The 18,263-nt window shown below is 36.0% G+C and overlaps 1 protein-coding gene across 1 annotated transcript in view; it reads left to right on the forward strand.

Moving 5' to 3' along the window:
* LOC114054105 (UBX domain-containing protein 2B-like) overlaps positions 1 to 18,048 on the forward strand; it is a 43,609-nt gene extending 25,561 nt beyond the window's left edge. Inside the window, exons 6-8 of the mRNA XM_027877219.1 lie at positions 13,504 to 13,641; positions 15,361 to 15,522; positions 16,114 to 18,048. Coding sequence (XP_027733020.1) covers positions 13,504 to 13,641; positions 15,361 to 15,522; positions 16,114 to 16,276 — 463 coding nt within the window. The 3' untranslated portion in view covers positions 16,277 to 18,048. The remainder of the gene's footprint in view (positions 1 to 13,503; positions 13,642 to 15,360; positions 15,523 to 16,113) is intronic.
* The last annotated feature ends 215 nt before the right edge of the window (positions 18,049 to 18,263 follow it).

Here is an 18,263-nt window from a genome sequence, read left to right on the forward strand (position 1 = left end):
GACTATTGATAGATTTTATTTCTCCTTCTGAAAACCACCTATTCATATCCTTTGACGACCACTTACCAGTTGGAGAATGGCTCTTATTCTTATAAATTTGACTCAGTTTCCCTGTGAAATGAAACCTTTATCAGAGTAACTTGTGAAAGATTTTTCCCAGTTTCCAGCTTTTCTTCTAATGTAGGTACATTTTTTTTTATTTTATGTAATGAAAATTACCCATTTTACCTTCTTTGAAACTCTTTTGGTTATGTTGCACCCTATTAAACACTTCATATGTGTGAGCCGTATTTGCTGTGCCTTTTACAAAGCTATGGAAGTATAAAATTGTATTTATCTCTAGGAAAAGTATCATCAGAACTAGACACTTTTCTAAAGGCTAAAATGGTTTAAAATATTCTCCTGAAGCAGGAAAGAATTTCTGTTATCATGTCCCTAGGATGCCACTAGAATATCAAAGGGGATGAATCTTTGTTATCAAAGAGGATAAGAGCCTAGAAGAGAATTTTAACCAAATTTTTTTTACCTTGAAGAGCGAGAATAGTGAGAGACTAAAGAAATCCGTGACAGAGTTTAGGTAATGCCAGGTCAAAAAAACTTAACCCCTTTTCTACAGTATAGTATAGTCACCTGCCTTCAGTTGTGGGATGAAGATGGAAATTTCCCATGGTTTTCAGTGCAACATTTTAAGCCCCTGAGAAATGACAGAAATTCCTTCAGCTATATTTCCAAAGGAACTTGCCAGGTTTCATAGTATGAGTGATTGAGCTAGAATACTTTCTTTCCTTTCTTCATTACAGAAGAAGCCTCAAGACTTCCATCTAAAAAGTTATACGCCTCAATTGTTGACTAGTTAGTAATTGTCAGGTTTTTCACTTTCTGTCACCCTCCATATTAATTTCGTTCACAAGTCTTGTTGATTGTATTCCTCACAATCTTTTTCATTCATTACCTTTTCTGCACACATCAAACACATCCTGGTCTAGGCTGTCATCACTTCTTCCCCAAACTATTGCAATATTCTCCTAATTTACCTCTGTGCTCTCCACTCTGCAATCCATCCTCCAAACAGTTGACAAATTGATACTCTTAAATTGCATGTTTAATCATGCCACTTCCCTGCTCAAGAGTTTCAGTGGTTTCCCGAGTTTTTAGACTAAAATACATTCTTCTTTTTGGCATTAAATGGCCTTTACAAATTGGCTCCAGCCATTCTTCCCTTTCTTTTTTAAAAAAAACATTTCTTTTTAATTACTTGTAAATTAACATTCGTTTTTTATAGTTTTGAGTTCCAAATTTTCTCTTTTCCTGCCTCCTCTCACCCCTCATCGAAAAGGCAAGCAATTTGATATAGGTTATACATGTGCAGTCATACAACATGTATTTCCATATTAGTCATCTTGTGAAAGAAAGCAAAGACCAAAAAAACTTCAAGAAAAATAAAGTTTAAAAAAAAGTATGCTTCAATCTGCATTCAAACTCCATCAATTCTTTCTCTGGAGGTAGATAACATTCTTCTTCATAAGACCTTCAGAAGTGTTTTAGAGAATAGCTGTCATTCATAGTTGATCATCATACAAATTTCACTTTTACTGTGTGCACTGTTCTCTTGGTTCTGCTCACTTCATTTTGCATCAGTTCATGTAAAGTCTTTCCAGGTTTTTGTGAAAGCTTCCTGCTCGTCATTTCTTATGGCAAAATAAAATTCCATCACAATCATATACAGCTTGTTCAGCCATTCCCCAGGTGATGGGCATCCTCTCAATTTTCAATTCTTTGCCACCACAGAAAGTGCTGCTATAAATATTTTTGTACAAATAGGTGCTTTTCCTTTTTTAAAAAAAAAAAACTCTTTGGGAAAAAGACCTAGTAGTGGTATTGCTGAGTCAAAGGGTATGCAAAATTTTATAGCACTTTGGGTATAGTTACCATTTATCAATTGGGGAATGACTTGTTTTCTTAAAAATTTGACTCTCTTCTCTATATATCTGAGAACTGAAACTTCTATCAGAAGAACTTGCTATAACATTTTTTACAGTTATGATTATTCACTCTGTATTTCTTTCTATTCTGTTTTCATCCTGTTTATTCTCTCTCCTTTCACCCAGTCCCTCCGCAGAAGTGCTTTGATTCTGACCACTGCCTCCCACAATCTACCTTCCCTTCTGTCACCCCTTCCCTTCCCTTCCTTCTGCCTTTTAGGGTAACATAGGTAACATAGATTTCTATACCAAACTGAGTGTGTATGTTAGTGCATTTGAGCCAGTTCTGGTAAGATTAAGATCCAAGCATTGTCCACCACACCTCCGCCATCTTCGCCTCCACTGTAAAAGCTCTTTTGTGACTCTTTGATGTGAGATAATTCACACCATTTTACCTCTGCCTTCTCCCTTCTCCCAGTGCTTCCCTCTTTTTCACCCCTTCATTTTATTTTTTTAAACATCATCCCATCATAGTCAACTAATACCCATGCTCTCTGTCTATGTATACCCCCTCTAACTGCCCTAATAGTGATAAAATTCTTAGGAGTTACAAGTATTTTCCCATGTAGGAATGTAAACAGTTTAATCTTATCAAATGCCTTTTGATTTTTCTTTCCTTTTTTTTATGTTTCTCTTGAGTCTTACATTTAAAAGTCAGATTTTCTATTCAGGTCTTTTCTGGTCTTTTCATCAGGAATACTTGAAATTTTTCTGTTTCATTAAATATCCATTTTTCTCTGAAGGATTATACTCAATTTTGCTGGGTAGGTGATTCTTGGCTATCTGGAATATCAAATTCTAAGCCTTGTCTCATCCGTTAATGTAGAAGCTGCTAAATTTTGTGTTATCCTGACTATGGCTCCATGATATTTGAATGGTTTCTTTCTGGCTGCTGCAATATTTTCTCCTTGACCTAGGAACCCTGGAATTTGATTATAATATTCCTAAGAGTTTTCATTTTGGGATTTCTTTCTGGTGGTGATTAGTGAATTATTTCGGTTTCTATTTTACCCTCTGGTTCTAGAATATCAGGGCAGTTTTCCTTGATAATTTTTTGAAAAAAATGTCTGGGCTCTTTTTTTTTAATCATGGCTTTCAAGTAGTCCAGTAATTTAAAAATTTCTCTCCTCAGTCTATTTACCTGGTCAGTTGTTTTTCCATTGTGATATTTCACATTTTCTTCTATTTTTTTTCTTTTCTTTTCTTTTTTTTTTTTTTTGGCTAGGCAATAGGGTTAAATGACTTGCCCAGGGTCACACAGCTTGTAAGTGTCAAGTGTCTGAAGTCAGATTTGATCTCAGGTCCTCCTGACTCCAGGGCTGGTGCTCTATCTGCTGCGCCACCTAGCTGCCCCATGTTTTATTGTTTCTTGATATCTTGTGCTATGTTCCACTTACCTAATTTTAATTTTTAAGGAATTCTTTTCTTCTGTGAACTTTTTTATATCTTTTTCCATTTGGCTACTTCTGCTTTTTAATGAGTTCTTCTCTTCAGTTGATTTTTGTGCTTCTTCCTATTTGGCCTATTCTGTTTCTTACAGTGTTATTTTCATCAGTATTTTTTGTTCCTCCTTTACCAAGCTGTTGATTCTTTTTTCATGATTTTTCACATCATTCTCATTTTTTTTCTCCCTTTCTTATTTGATTTTTTAAAATCCTTTTTGAGCTCTTCCAGGAATTCTTTTTGGGCCAGAGACCACTTCACATTTTTCATTGAGGCTTTGAACGTAGCAGTTTTGGCTTTGTTGTCTTCAGAGTTTGTGTTTTGAACTTTCCTGTCACCACAGTAACTTTCTGTGGTCAGGTTCTTTTTTTGTTTGCTTGCTCATTTTTTCAGCCTATTTCTTGACTTTTAACTTTATGTTAAAGTTGGGCTCTGCTCCCAGGGTACACTCAGGTTTTTTGTGCTGCTGTTTTCAGAGCTAGTTCTTGGGGTCTGTAAATTTTCAGTTCTTTCAAGGTGGTATGATCTAAGGAGAGGTGTGGTCATTGCTCTCCTGGCCTGTGCTGTGTGACCTGTGAATGGTCTGTGAATGACCACAAGCATTCTTTTCTGCCCTGGAACTGTGACCAGGGTCCCCACTCTCCTGCAGCCACAAGCTCTAGAGTTCTAGTGCTCCTCCTCACTCTGAGACTGTGACCTGGAACCAAGTATGGGCAATGCAACAGAGTCCTGTACCAAGTGCCAACAGAGGGTCCACTGTAATCTACTTCTGACCAGTTGTCCAGCCCTCTTACCATCTGTGGGCTGAGAACTCTGGAAGCCTCTGCTGCTGATTTAATCATCCCCAGGGCCTGCTGCTTGCCTTGAACCCAGGAAGGAGAGACCTTGCTAGAATCCTACCACAACAGCTTTACAATATAAACATAATCTTAAACAAATATTAATAAACTGTTTCCATTAACAGTAAAGGGTTTCTTTTTGGTAGTTTCTCAAATTCAGTTTTGCTTATTTATATATTATAGGAGCTTTAATTAAAATTTTGTTCTAACATAGTAATAATTGGGTAACATGGAAAAAATTAGAAAATAACTCCTATGAATCAGCAGTAAATTTATATTCAGTAAGCTGAATTAGGCAGAAATATATGTTTGATTGAAAAATTAACTTTACTAATAAATACATATCTTTTATATCTATAAAATATAGATAGGGAAATTCTTTTTATTTTTATATTTGATTTATTTATATTTATTATTTTTTATATTATTTGTTTAGATTTATTTAGATTTGCAGAAAACCCTTTGTGTTAAAACTTACAGAATCATTGATTAAAAATATTCCTGGAAATTCTTCCCTTGTTCCTTGGAGAATAGATAATTTTTAGTGTTTGTGTTAGTATATCTTATGCAAGAGTGTCAAAGTCAAAACCTTTGTGACCAGGGGCAGGTCATTTAGCTTCTGTGAACCTCAGTTACCTCATCTTAAAATAAGTGGGCTAGACTTTCTGGCCTCTCAGGTTTCTTCTGGACTTCAACACCATGTCTCAACTGCCTTCTCACTTTGGAATTTCCCCCTACATTAAGCCAGTTGTTCTCTTATCCCTAGAATATCCTTGTGGTCCCCTTTTCCTATTGATAAGTTCTCCCTGGAACATTCATTTTAGGGAGGGGCCCAGTGCCGCTATGCCTCATTCTCCTCTGCTATGTCCCTGACTCTCTGGGCTTCCCCCACCATGCACCCCTGCTTTACTGCTTTCTTTTTTGTGTTGTCTTCCCCTGTGAGAATCTAAGTTCTTTGAGATCAGGAACTATCATTATTTTTACTCTTATTTGTATCCCTAACACTTAGCACGTAGTAAATGCTTAGCAATGCTTGTAGCTTGCCTGCCTGACCTGATTTTTTGCATCTTGTGTGGTTTCACAGCTGCTGCATATCACTCCTTGTGCCTAATCAATCTCAGAATCACCATGCTTAAGGTCCACTACTGAAACAAAAGAACTAAAGGGGAATTAATTATATCAACAGTGAAGTTTGGCACTTTCTAATATCAATCACCTTACAAAACTTGAGTTGTCTAACCAGGGAAGAGTGAGGTTTTATCCCCTTCTTCTTCTTGGCGGAAGCTCAACTACAAAGAGATAAGAGTTGAGTTGGCAGTAAAGGAGTAGAATATAAATTACCATTTTTGAGAACTTTGGTTAAGAAAGGAGAAAGAAGGTAGTACCTTAGAGAGGTAACTGGGGCAAAGGAAGGGTTTTGTTGTTTTGTTTTAACTTGGAGTATGTGCATGTTTACAGGCAAAGGCTAAGGAACCAACATTTAAAATAATAGATACTGAGTTGGAAAGGACCTTACAGACCATTTAGTACAATACCCTTTAAGGCTCTTAAAGTGCAGGCCTGACTTTGTCACCCTACCCCTCCACCCTTTACATAGTAAACACAGCAGTGGCTCCCTATTACCTCCAGAGTCAAATTTAAAATCTTCTCTTTGATTTTTAAAGCCAAGCCTGACTGTGTTTCTAACTTTCCAGCCTTCTTATATTTTACTCTTCATTTATTCTTGTGATCAAGTAACACTGGCCTTCTTGGTCTTCATCACAAACTCCATCTCCCAACTCTATGCTTTTCACTGGTTTTTCTTCATCCTTGTGATGTTCTCCCTCCTTATTTCTGTCTCCTGACTTCCCAGGTTCCTTTAACATTCAGCTCCAGTCCCACCTTCTGCAGGAGACCTTTTCCAATCCCTCCCTTTCACCATCCCTGACTAATGCCTTGCCTCTGAGATTACTTTCCATTCTTTATCTGATGTGTACAGTTTTTTCGCACATTGCCTCCTGCATTAGAATTTCAGTTCCCTGTTAGAATGTGGGCTCTCTCGTTAGAAAAAAATGCATAATATGCTTGTGCTTTTATTTGTATCCCTAGTGCTTAGCTCAGTGCCTGGCACATAGTGAGCACTTAATAATCCTTCTTGACGGACTGTATCGCTGACTGGGAGGGTCACTGGCTTTGGCCAGTGTCATGTATAAGATTTAAACTTAAGTTCGTGGAATCCAGAACCAGCATTCTAACCACTGTACCATGCTGCTTCCAATAGAGAGAACAATTGAAAATATGTGAAATATAGGCCTAATTAATGAAGCAATTATGTAAAGAGAAGATGGGATCAAGAGTGAAAGTAAAGAGGTGGAATCAAGATGGCAAAGTAATAGGAAGAAGTATAGTTGAGCTCCCCCAACTTTCTTCCCCTCAAAAAATCCCCCCAAAACCTTGAAACATCTAGGAAAGTACCAAATTGAATCCTGATAGTAAAATCCAAGAAAAAATCATAGTGAGTCATTTTTCCAGCAAGATCAACATAAGGAGACATAGGTCTTTGGATATTGGAGGTAGGGTATGGTCAAAGAGCAAGCCCCATGCAGAGCCCTTGAGCACAGGGTGAGGATGTGTCCAAGGGCAGGATGTGATCCCAGACCCATGTGGAGCTCAGTGACTTCATGCAAACTGCAAAAATGGGTGCTAACTGGCAGTTTTGTCGCACATTACCCTGTTGTGGGTCACAGATTCAGGATGGACTGAAGAGGGGTTGGAACCTGTGCCCGAGGGTCGCAGTCCAGGTGAGGATTGGCCACAGGTCCTGGGCCACATACTGAGAGGAGGGAGTTTAGAAGCATTCAGTAGCAATTTGGCATGGGGTTGCAGTTCCAGTCTCCGGTTCTCTTGGATGTCTGCAGCAAAATAACAGCAAAATAGGAATCTCAGGCCAATGGAAATCTTTCCGTTTCGTCACTGTGATCCAGCAGAGCATTTCGGCTGATTAATAATGGTTGAGTCCAGCCATTGGACCCAGGTAGTTGTTCAGACCCAGGTCAGGAGCTTGCAGAGTTTAGACCAGGAGAGCAGCAATAAAACTTTGCCCTGGATCAGACCACTTGGGAACACCGAAAGCTTGCAGGTCCCTGGACTGAGCTATCTCTGAGATCCTAAGAGTAACCCAAAATTCAGTACCCCCAAGAAAGCAGCCAGCCTTGACCTTTCCTTCAGAAGTGTGCAGACCCCAGTCCTAACATCCTATTCAAAGTCATGAAGTACACTAGCTGAATGAGCAAATAGTAAAAGAATCCTACCACAAAATGGTATTATGGTGACAGTGGTGCTGAAGACACAAACCTGGAAGAAGAGGATGATTCCGAAATGTCTGCAAGTAAAGCTTCAAAGATAAACACAGCTTGGTCACAAGTTTGACTAGAATTCCTGGAAGAGATGAAGCAAAAGTTCTTTAAAAAAAAATTATCAATTAAGTGAGAGTGCTGGAAGAAAAAAAATGGAAAAGGAACAAGAACTGTGGAACAAAGAATTGGAAAAGAGAATTCACAATTTGACATGAGTTACAAAGTCCTTCTTACCAACAAACCCCCTGAAAATTAGAATAGACCAAATAGAAGCCAGTGACTATGTAAGACAAGAAGAAATATGACAAAGTCAAAATAATAGGGGAAAATATAGACCAAAATGTAAGATTATCTCATAACAGAAACAACTGACCTGGAAAACAGAACAAGGAGAAAAAAAATTTAAGGATCATTGAACTACCTGAAAGCCATGACCAAAAAAAAAGTTTTTTTAAGAAATCTTAAAAGAAAACTGCCAAGATCTCTTAGAACCGTAGGCAAAGTAGAAATAGAAAGTATCCCACTGGTGACCTCTTAGAAGAAACCCCAAAATGAAAATTCCTAGAAACATCGTAACCAAAATCTAGATCTTCCAGGTCAAATTAAAAAATATTATAAACAGCTAGGAAGAAAGATCATATGTGATTTAGCAGCTACCCTGAAAAGGAATGAAGAGCATACAATATGATGTTCCAGAAGGCAAAGGACATAGTCTTATAACCAAGAATAACTTATCCATCAAAACCAAGTATAATCCCAGAGGGGGGAAATGGATCTTTAATAAAATAGAGAATTTCCAAGTATTCCTGATGAAAAGACCAGAGATGCATAGGAACTCTGAAGTTCAAACACAAAAATCAAGAGAAACATGAAAGTTAAACATGAATGAACAATCACAAGGGACTAAACAATGATAAACTACTTAAATTCAATTATGAGGAGATGATACATGTGTTCTTTCTGATCCCTGTCATCATCAATGGTCATAGAGGCAGTCTAATTAAATAAGGGCTGGGAATTCTGTCATGTCTTCATGATCTTAAAAGAAGTATAGAAAGAGAGGGGAAGAAGAATATACTGAGTGGGGCAGGGAGGGAAAGGCTAGGGGAAATGTAATGAGGGTACACAAGTAGACATCTACAAACAAAGAGGAGGGGTAGGGGGGAGCACTTGACATCTAAATTGGTCAAAGGAGGGAAGAATACACACACATATGCACACTCACAGTACAAAAATACATTTTAGTCATCAGGGAAATGGGAGGGAGAAGGAAGGAGTGGTAATTCTAAAAGGGAGATTAGATTGAGGGAAACAGCTGTAAGTAAAACAAATTTTACATAAGGATACACAAAAATATCTTTAGCTCCTTCTGAGGTGGCAAAGAATGGGAATCTGAAAGGGTATCCATCAGTTGGAGAGTGACCAGACAAATTATTGTATATAAATGTGATGGAATATTATTGTATTATAAGAAATTATGAAGAAGATGGTTTCAGAGAAACCCAGGAAGACTTACATGAACTGATGCAGAGCTAATAAACTAGGCCAGGAAAAATAATGAAAATACAATGACAACAATATGGCAAAGATAAAACAACTTTGAAAGAATTAGGGATCCAGCATAATGACCAACCACAGCTTCAGAAGATTAATGATGAAATGTTCACTTCCTAATAGAGGTGTGTTGGGGTGGGGTATTTTGTTTGTTTAGTTGTTTCAGTCGCACTTGATTCTTCATGACCCCATATGTGGTTTTTTTTGGCAAAGATAATGGAGTGGTTTGCCATTCTCCAGCTCAGTTTTACAGATGAGGACAATAGGGTTAAGTGACTTGCCCAGAATCACACAACTAATAAGCATCCGAGGCCACTTTTGAACTCAGGATGTCTCTTCATCCTGACTCCAGGCCCAGCACTCTATCCACTGCACCACCTAGCTGCTCGTATTGGAGGGAGGGTACACACATCTCTACATACAGGCATGTGTGTATATGTATATGTGTGTATGTGTATATACATACATATGTATATATATATATATATATATACACATAAATTTTTTTAAGAGTACAAATTAGAGGAGTTGGCCTGCGGAAAGATGGAACAGACAGTTCTTCCCAGAGACAGGAGGGAAGGAGATGAATATTGTGAAGAAGATAATGGTGAAATTTTGAAATAGAGGTAGTATATACTTTTCTAAAAAAAATTAACTTTCATTAATGTTTTGATGTTCTTTTTAAAAACATCTGTCACTTTCTAGTGATGTGCCCCTCCATCTTCCCTTTTATATGTACAGTTAGGCAGAATAAAATCAAGACATAACTCATCTGACAGACATCTCATTCCATGCCTACAAGACTCATCTCTTTCTTGAAGAGTCGTGACTTGTTACTCCTTTTGAGGTCAAGATTGGAAGCTGCATTGATCAGAATTATGATGACTTTCAGTGTTGTTTTTTTTCTTTTTTCCTGTCATTGGCCTCCATGGCCTATGTGCCAGTGATATGGATAAGTCAAATGGTATGTACAGTTTAGTGGCGTCTAGTATACTTCCCATTTTTTTCAGAATGGTTGAACCAGTCTTTACTGTACCAACAGTAAATTAGAGCACCTGCTTCCACAGCCCCTCCAACACTTAACATTTTTAATCCTTTGTCGTCTTTGATAATCCGATGGGCATAAAGTAAAACCTCAGATTTGTTTTAGTTTTCATTTCACAATTCTTAGTGATTTGGAGATTCTTCCACATGGTTGTTGGTAGTTTATCTCTTTATATGCTTTAGCCACTTTATGTTGTGGGGAATGGTTCATATTCTTATATATCTGTTTCAGCTCCCTATGTGTCTTAGATGTCTGGTCTTTATCAAGGATATTTGTTTTGAATACTTACCCCAATCTATCCCAGTCAGCAGTTTCTCTTATTCTATTTGAATTGCTTTTGTTTGTGTAAAGTTTTTTAATTTGAGTAGCCAGAATTATTTGTTTTACTTCTTATAATCACCTCTACGTATGCCTTGTTTGGTTAAGAATTTTCTTCCTAACTGTCATCATTCAAGTATCTCCTTTCATTCCCTTTTTTAAGAAATTTGGGGGATAATTTCAATGTTAGCGAAATGTTTTTGGTAATACTTACATTTCAAGTCCGTTTGGAGCTTATCATGCTTCATGGTGTAAAAGACATTGATCTAAACCTAATTTCTGCTAAATGACTTTCCAGTTTTCCTGATAGTAGTTGTTGAATAGGGAAGCCTTATCCAAATAGTTTGTTTTTGGATCTATCAATCATTAGGATATTATGTGAGGAAGAATATGCTCAGAAGATCCCAAGAATACATGGAGGTAGGGATTGGGAGGCCTAAGGAGAGTGTGAAAGCTTTGTAGCAGCTGATGTTGGGAACATGAAACAGTTAATCAAAGATAAATAAAAGCTACCAAGCTTCATTGAGGCTTCTCAGCTGAGGATAGATAGCATGAATTTGCAGTAGACTAAATCACTGACTCAGAGCCAGAGAGATGCAAGTTGAGACTGTATAGGGTTGGGAATTAGCAAGGAAGATGTGGCAGAAAAATCTGAGGGCAAGTGATAGTGAGTTTTTAAAGTAGCTAAATATAAATTTTACCCTGGATAGAAAGGTAAGTAAAGCTAGAATAAAGATGGAGTAGAGGAATTGAATAGTAGACAGAGAGACTGGAGAGAAGTCAAGGGACTAGAGTGCTCAGTGAAGGTAAATAATGGATTCAGATAGGTGTGAGAGAGTAATAAGTAAAAAAGGTTTGATTTTTTTTCAACACTGTTTAAGTACCTATGACATTTACTATGTCAGGCCATAAAAATTCAAAGTAACAGATTCTGCCTTCATGAAGTTTATAGTTTATTGATTATAACCAGGGAGAATTTCAGAATTTGGTCAGTCAACAAACATTAAGTGAGTGTTGTGTGCCAGGCACTGTGCTGAATGCTGGGGATATAAAGAAAGGCAGAAATATGGTCCCTCCTCAAAGAGTTCACATTCTAACGAGTTAAATATCTGACAGTAATGTGTTTGAGTGATGGTGCCATTTAAGGTACTATTGTGCTTGTAGGTGTCTAAAATAAAATGGAGATAAAAGTTAATAAAGTTCAAGATGGAGAAATCTTGAGACGAGGGTATTAGGATTGTGAACATAGACACTGAATATCACAGAATATGATAATGAAATCAGTTGGAGAGGAAAATTGTGACCCCCCCCCAATCTAAAGTAATTGAGAAAGTGTTGAAGATAATGAGGAAAACTAGCAGATAACAACTCTTGTTGTCTTTTGATTTATTCATTCATTTGATGATATTAAAATGGCTCATAGAGTATCTTAAGGGTCACAAAGTATTTTGCATATGTTATCTAGTATCTTCATAACCCTGAGAGGAAAGTGCTATAGGCCTTATTATGAGGTACAAAAAAGGTTAGATGACTTTCCAATGGTCATGTAATATGGAATCATTAGAGTAGGAATGTGAATATAGGTCCCTCCTGACTCTATGCTAACCACTCTTTCCATTACACCATGACACCTCTCAATAATTATTAAGCCCCTGATATAGACAGAGCACTGTGGTAGATGTTAAAGAGAAAAGAAAGTTTAAATAAAACATATACCTGCCATCACAGACATCCAGACAATAGGTTGTTAACTGATATCAACAGTGGAGATTAAGAAGTTTGTAACTTGCCTCCTTTTACTCACTCCCTTTACAGTTAGGTAAGAATGATGGGAAAGTCTGAAAAAGCATCAGTGAATCTTTTACTATGTCAGTTGGTTCCAAAATCACTTGGTTATTTTTATAGCACTTTCCACTTAGAAGCAGTATATATTACTGAAAACTTGATATTTTAAAATTATTTTTGAGACTGAGTGCTTAGTCAAGTTTAAAATTTTATTAGTCAAGTTTGTTTTATTTGTATTGAAGTCTTACCATTATGTTTTTTTAATTTGTCAGTAGATCTCAAACAGTAGAAATATTCCTTTTCCATAAATTATCAGGAACTTTGTGATCTGCATTTGTACTATAATCAGCCCTGAATGTATCTACAAATTACACTGTTCTTATCTTTAAAATCTTATTAATTTTTGTTTGATGTTTTATAAATATGAATATACAAGTAATCTTTGTTAATACTGTCAATGAAACATAAGGTAAGTTTGTCTTATGAGTCTTAGAAGGTTTAAAAAGCTTTTGAACTGAGGTGAATGGAGTGCTGTATTACTCCATGTTTAAATTCACCTTTAAACTTTTTAAATCTTTCTCCACGTAAAAATGCTTATTTACAAGTTACAAGAGGTCCTTACTTTTCTAAGTCCTAACCCCTCCTGCCATTATCAAGTAGTGATAATCGGCAAATCACTCAGATGCTACCAGGGATCAAGGCTGAGGATTTGTTCTTTAGCCTTAGTGGCCTGGGGCAGAGCCAGGGATTGGAGGCAGGTCAGTGCCTGTTTTCAGCAAGTGAATAGCAAAAGCAGTGCCTTTCCCACTGCAGCAAAAATTGGTACTGGGGAGAGGAATGGTGAGAGAAAGGGAAAACGTAAGTCTGCATAGTATCATGTAAATTTAAGTGAGCCCACATGTGAAATGAGTTATTTTTATTTCACAAAATAATTTTTTTAAAAAATCAATCAGAATTTCATCATAATTTTCTTTCATCAACAAAAATTCAGATGTGATTTGTTCAAGATTCTGCTACCAAAAAAATTAAAGGTAACCCCTGGAATGATATAATGAATTTATAAAACTTTAGGAAATAAAACCTATTAACCTGTAATTTCCTTATGGAAAACTTCTACTTAAGGCTATTGTACTAGTACATTTTTGACCTCTTCACCCCAATGGTTATAATAACAATCAATTAAATTTTCCCCTCTCTCAAAGTGAAATTCCTCTGGAGCTTCAGCGACTGGTCCATGGTGGACAGGTGAATTTGGACATGGAGGATCACCAGGAGCAAGAATATATAAAACCAAGATTGCGATTCAAGGCTTTTAGCGGAGAAGGGCAAAAACTTGGAAGGTAAAACATGAGAGAAGAAAATATTTTTTACATATTTAGCATAGGGTTGGGAGGGAAAGGAATAGAAAGAGGAAAAAACAAATATCAACGGTGAGAAATTGTTCTTGAATTATGAAAGCCATTACATTAAAAACCTGAAGACTGAGACAGACAGACAGGCAGCACTAAAGTACCATTGACTCTACAGATAGGAAGGCCTGACTTTGATCAAGATTAAAACTAGTTGGATTGAGTTCTACTAGGATTTACTCCCTTGGAGTTTTCCCACGCTTTTACTCATTTTTAACTATGTCTGCCCCTTAGTCCTACTTATGCAAGCCTAATAGAATTAATTAGTTCTAAAACTAATGGATAAGTTGAATAAAGCAACCAGTTTCTACAGGCTTAAGGTGTTGAATCTCTAAAGTCAAGAGTATACAATTAAAAATAATAGCTGAGTTCTCCGTGTGCAGACTGTTGTGCTATAGTTATACCTCAATTAATGGATCTTCTAGAAATGAAAGTCTTCGTAAAAGAAATTCAGTCACGTTTTTTAAAAATTTTATTTGACAAATCATGTGGAAAAAATACTGCTGTTTTTTCTATGCTCAATGAATGTTCCTAATATGTAATACATATGCATCACTGTACCTTCATACTGAGAGTGTATTCATCTGTATATAGTTGAAAGTGAAGCAGACACAATTATGAAGACAAAATTTATTTTCTCGTCTCCAATTTTCCAGCTCCATATCCTATGATTGTTAGAATTGAGTTCCATGTAATTAAATACCAGCCAATGCATTTGTTCACCTTTTTGAGAAGTTCTGAACTGTACTAAGTAGCTAAAACCTATTATTATTCAAATTTTTATAGAAAGAATAATCAGCATAAATGTGCTTTAGTTCCTACTGTAGTGTGTCAGCCAGTTTCACTGGGCAAAGATTACATTAAGAAATCAATAATTTAATAATTGAAGAGGGTCTTAGGAACTTTTAAATTACTAACACTTTCGTCCCTTTCTCTGCCATTCTTCCATTAATTCCATGAAAGCAGAGCCATCTAGACTACATATTTTTGTTCTGTGGGTTGCCATGGCAAGAAAAAAAATCATCCCTTTGTGTTCAGGCCTCTAATGATGAACCTTTTCAGACCAGGCTTGACAGCTCCTCTGGACAGTCTGCTATGAGACCATAACCAAGATTTTCCCCATTGGCAAAATGTACTAGGAATTGTGCTTATTAGCTTGAGGATTCAAGGTCATGTACGTAATATAATGAGGCATTAGAATGAGTTAATAGATACCTACTTTAAATGTTATTAGAACATTTATACAAATAACAGAATAAGGCAAAGGTGCTTATAGCTCCCAAACTTTATCATGTAGTTGATCGTTTTTCTCTCTCTCTACTCAGACAATATTCTGATTAACAGGTTAGAAAAAGAAAGGTTTTGGCAACCATAATTAACATAAAATTCATGTTTGAAACCCTAGGATGAGAGTGAAAAGCATAGCAAACTCAAAAGTTGGAGTGTTCCTGACGGCTTCCACTGGGGGGAATAATTGAAAATCATCAGTTACTATTGTAGATGGGAGAAAAGTTGAATCATCTCTATTGCTGTGTTAGTGTTTTATTTAACTATATTTTTGCTAAAACACTGGGTTGTTTTTTTTGTTTTTTGGGGTTTTTTTTTGCAAATTCTGGTTTGGAATTCTTTTTATTTTCTGCCTTCTCCTAGTCTTACACCTGAAATAGTCAGTACACCTTCTTCCCCTGAAGAGGAGGAAAAGTCAATAGTAAATGCAGTTGTTCTTGTTGATGATTCAGTGCCAACAACAAAAATTCAAATCAGGTTAGCAGATGGAAGCCGGTTGATACAAAGATTCAACCACACACATAGGTAAGCTAATACTGTACTTTCAAATTATCAGTTACAATAAGCATATATTATGCCATCTGGTTTAAAATTATACAAAATAATAAGTGACTTTAATAGTATAGAAACATAAATGGTTTGGATATGTACTTTTATTTTTCATTTTTCACTGAATATTTTCAAAAGTGTCCTTAAATGTGAGAAGGTTTCACATGACAAGTATTTTTCTGCATCTGAATATTCATACAAAAATAAATCAAAGCAGAAAGCACAGTGTCCCACTGATTCTAAAACACAAGAGCTGGAATATATAGCAGCGTTATTGATGAGTGAATGTATAGAAATTATAAATATCTGAATTTTTCTGAAAACCATTATTTGATAATGTAACCCTTATTCATTTTGAACTTCACTATTTGGGAATTTGTGATCAACCTAAAAGAGACTGGTTTGAACATTGCTTTTTTTTTTTTTTTAAGAAAACAAATCTGCATAGTGAAAATTAGAAACAGGATTATTGGGGAATGTTTATAATTCTGTTTTCAAGTATCCTCAACCTCTTTAGAATAAACAGATCTTTTTCAACCATAACTTACTATGATGTCCTTTCTTCAGGATCGTGGATGTCCGAGAATTTATTGTACAGTCCCGCCCTGAATTTGCAACTCTTGGCTTTGTTCTTGTTACATCGTTTCCAAACAAAGAGCTAACTGATGAAAGCCTGACACTTCAAGAAGCAGATATACTTAACACTGTGATTCTTCAACAACTAAAGTAATCTTGCTCCTATCTCTGCAGTAGCATGTGGGATAAATAATGTGCCAAATTTTAAAAAGGAAAAAAAAGTACTTCAGAAAAAATAGGAATCACCACAACTATTTTTTTCCTAGATCAATCTTGGTTTTATTGTTCTGTCTTCCAGCTCCAGTGTACCTAAATCCATTTTATGAATGGACTTTTTCTATTCTGTGTTGGTCCAAATATAGGCCACACTCTCCCTCCAAATATGGCTTGTATAAAAACCTGAGTGTAGTTGGTAATTTTTCCCCTAACATTCAGCTATAGATCTCTTTGAAAGGAAAAAAAGGAGGGATACAGCTTGTATCCAGGAGTAGCCAATATTTGGTCCAATACAGTAATTGTTCATTTGGATTTTTAGACTTTTTTATAACTGAACCTCCTTATGTTTATAAATTCCATAATTCTCTACTAAAAATGAATTACTTCCACAGTGACATGACAGTTTTTTTTAAAATATGCTTAACCCTTACAAAATAAAACCACCTTTTTGAATATATACCTTATATTTGGTAAGATTTACACTAAAGTATTTTGATGTTATGTTGACAAACTGCCATTCAAAAGTTTCTTGATCAGCTTAACTGAAATTTTTCTTTCACTATAATTTATATTGAAAATATAACTATATTCTGATTTAGAAGCAGATTGATTATGCAAAAAGTCATTTTTCAACACACTAAGTTTTTACATATGCATTGCCATCAATTGCATTGAGTATTTTTGTGATACCAAATAATCTAGTTTGACCTTCAAGCATATATAATTTTTCTCCATTCTAATCATACTACTGTGTCTGACACCAAACAAAAACACATAAATGCCAGCAGTACTAGAGGTAATGATGTAAGCAGACGCTGTCAACTGGTAAAACTCTGTGCTGTTTGCTAGTCATCTACAGTCTTGTTCAACCTGGGGCACACTACCTCCTGTCCCTTCCTACTCCCTGGCAGAATTGCCAGAGCAAGAGATAACTCCTGTAGCCTCTTTGAAATGTACTATTATAATGGTCCTTTTTAGGCATTTCTAGCCTGAAAAACTATCCACATAGATATTTGAAATAGTTACTAGAACCATGATACAGGAGAGATAAGGGATGATATGAATGGCAGCATTTGAAGTGTTGGGATAATGCTTTTTTATTTCTTTCAAAGTCACCATTTTTGCTTACATAGCTTTCCCCAGCACGTTCTATAACAAGGGCACTTAAGAATGTCTGTCTGTGCTTTGTCACTGCCATTTTACTAAATTTATAGCACTGGGGTAAGTGAACTTTACAAAGCTATTATGAAAACAGTTCACTTTTTTTCTCCCCTTGGACATAGACGGAGCCTATGCAAGCTCTGCAAGCAGTTATAATAATGAGGCTGCTAACCTTTCCCTTTGAGAGAATTTTCCCCCCAAACCCCAAGTTATACTCAGAATAGAGGAGATACTTGCCTCTTGCCAGTAGTTTGAAACAGCCTTGTGGTGATAAGCAAATTAAAATTGTGAAGAAATTTAACCCAAACCTTATTGTATTCTTTGAAATTTCGTTTTTGTGGGTTTCCTTCTACATTTGATGAGAGTGGCCATAGCTGCATGTATAAAATTGGCTGTCATGTTTATGCATAACTTTCTTCCAAAATACTTGGACCCATGTAAGAAAATTAAACCCTCAGAAGAGATAACATTAGTTTAACAAATACTTCATAATATTTTACTTTGTTGAATGCTGTTTTCCTGAAAGACCTTTTACTTATTAAGTTAATATAATTTATTTTAAATTTTGACCTCAAAAAGTAGTTTTGCATGATTGTGTAAACAATGTTTTTCAATTTATGCTAATCATTAAAGAAATTTGTACTTGATAAATTCACTGGTTTCTGTTATTCAAAATTTCTTTGATCTGTATTTTTATTAGAGTGGAGTCAGAGCAAGTCATTATATGTGTATATGCAGGTATATGTCTTTAATCAGCTTTTAAA

This window comes from Vombatus ursinus, unplaced genomic scaffold (genome assembly GCF_900497805.2).
Source record: "Vombatus ursinus unplaced genomic scaffold, bare-nosed wombat genome assembly UNPS02014812.1, whole genome shotgun sequence".
NCBI classification, from domain to species: domain Eukaryota; kingdom Metazoa; phylum Chordata; class Mammalia; order Diprotodontia; family Vombatidae; genus Vombatus; species Vombatus ursinus.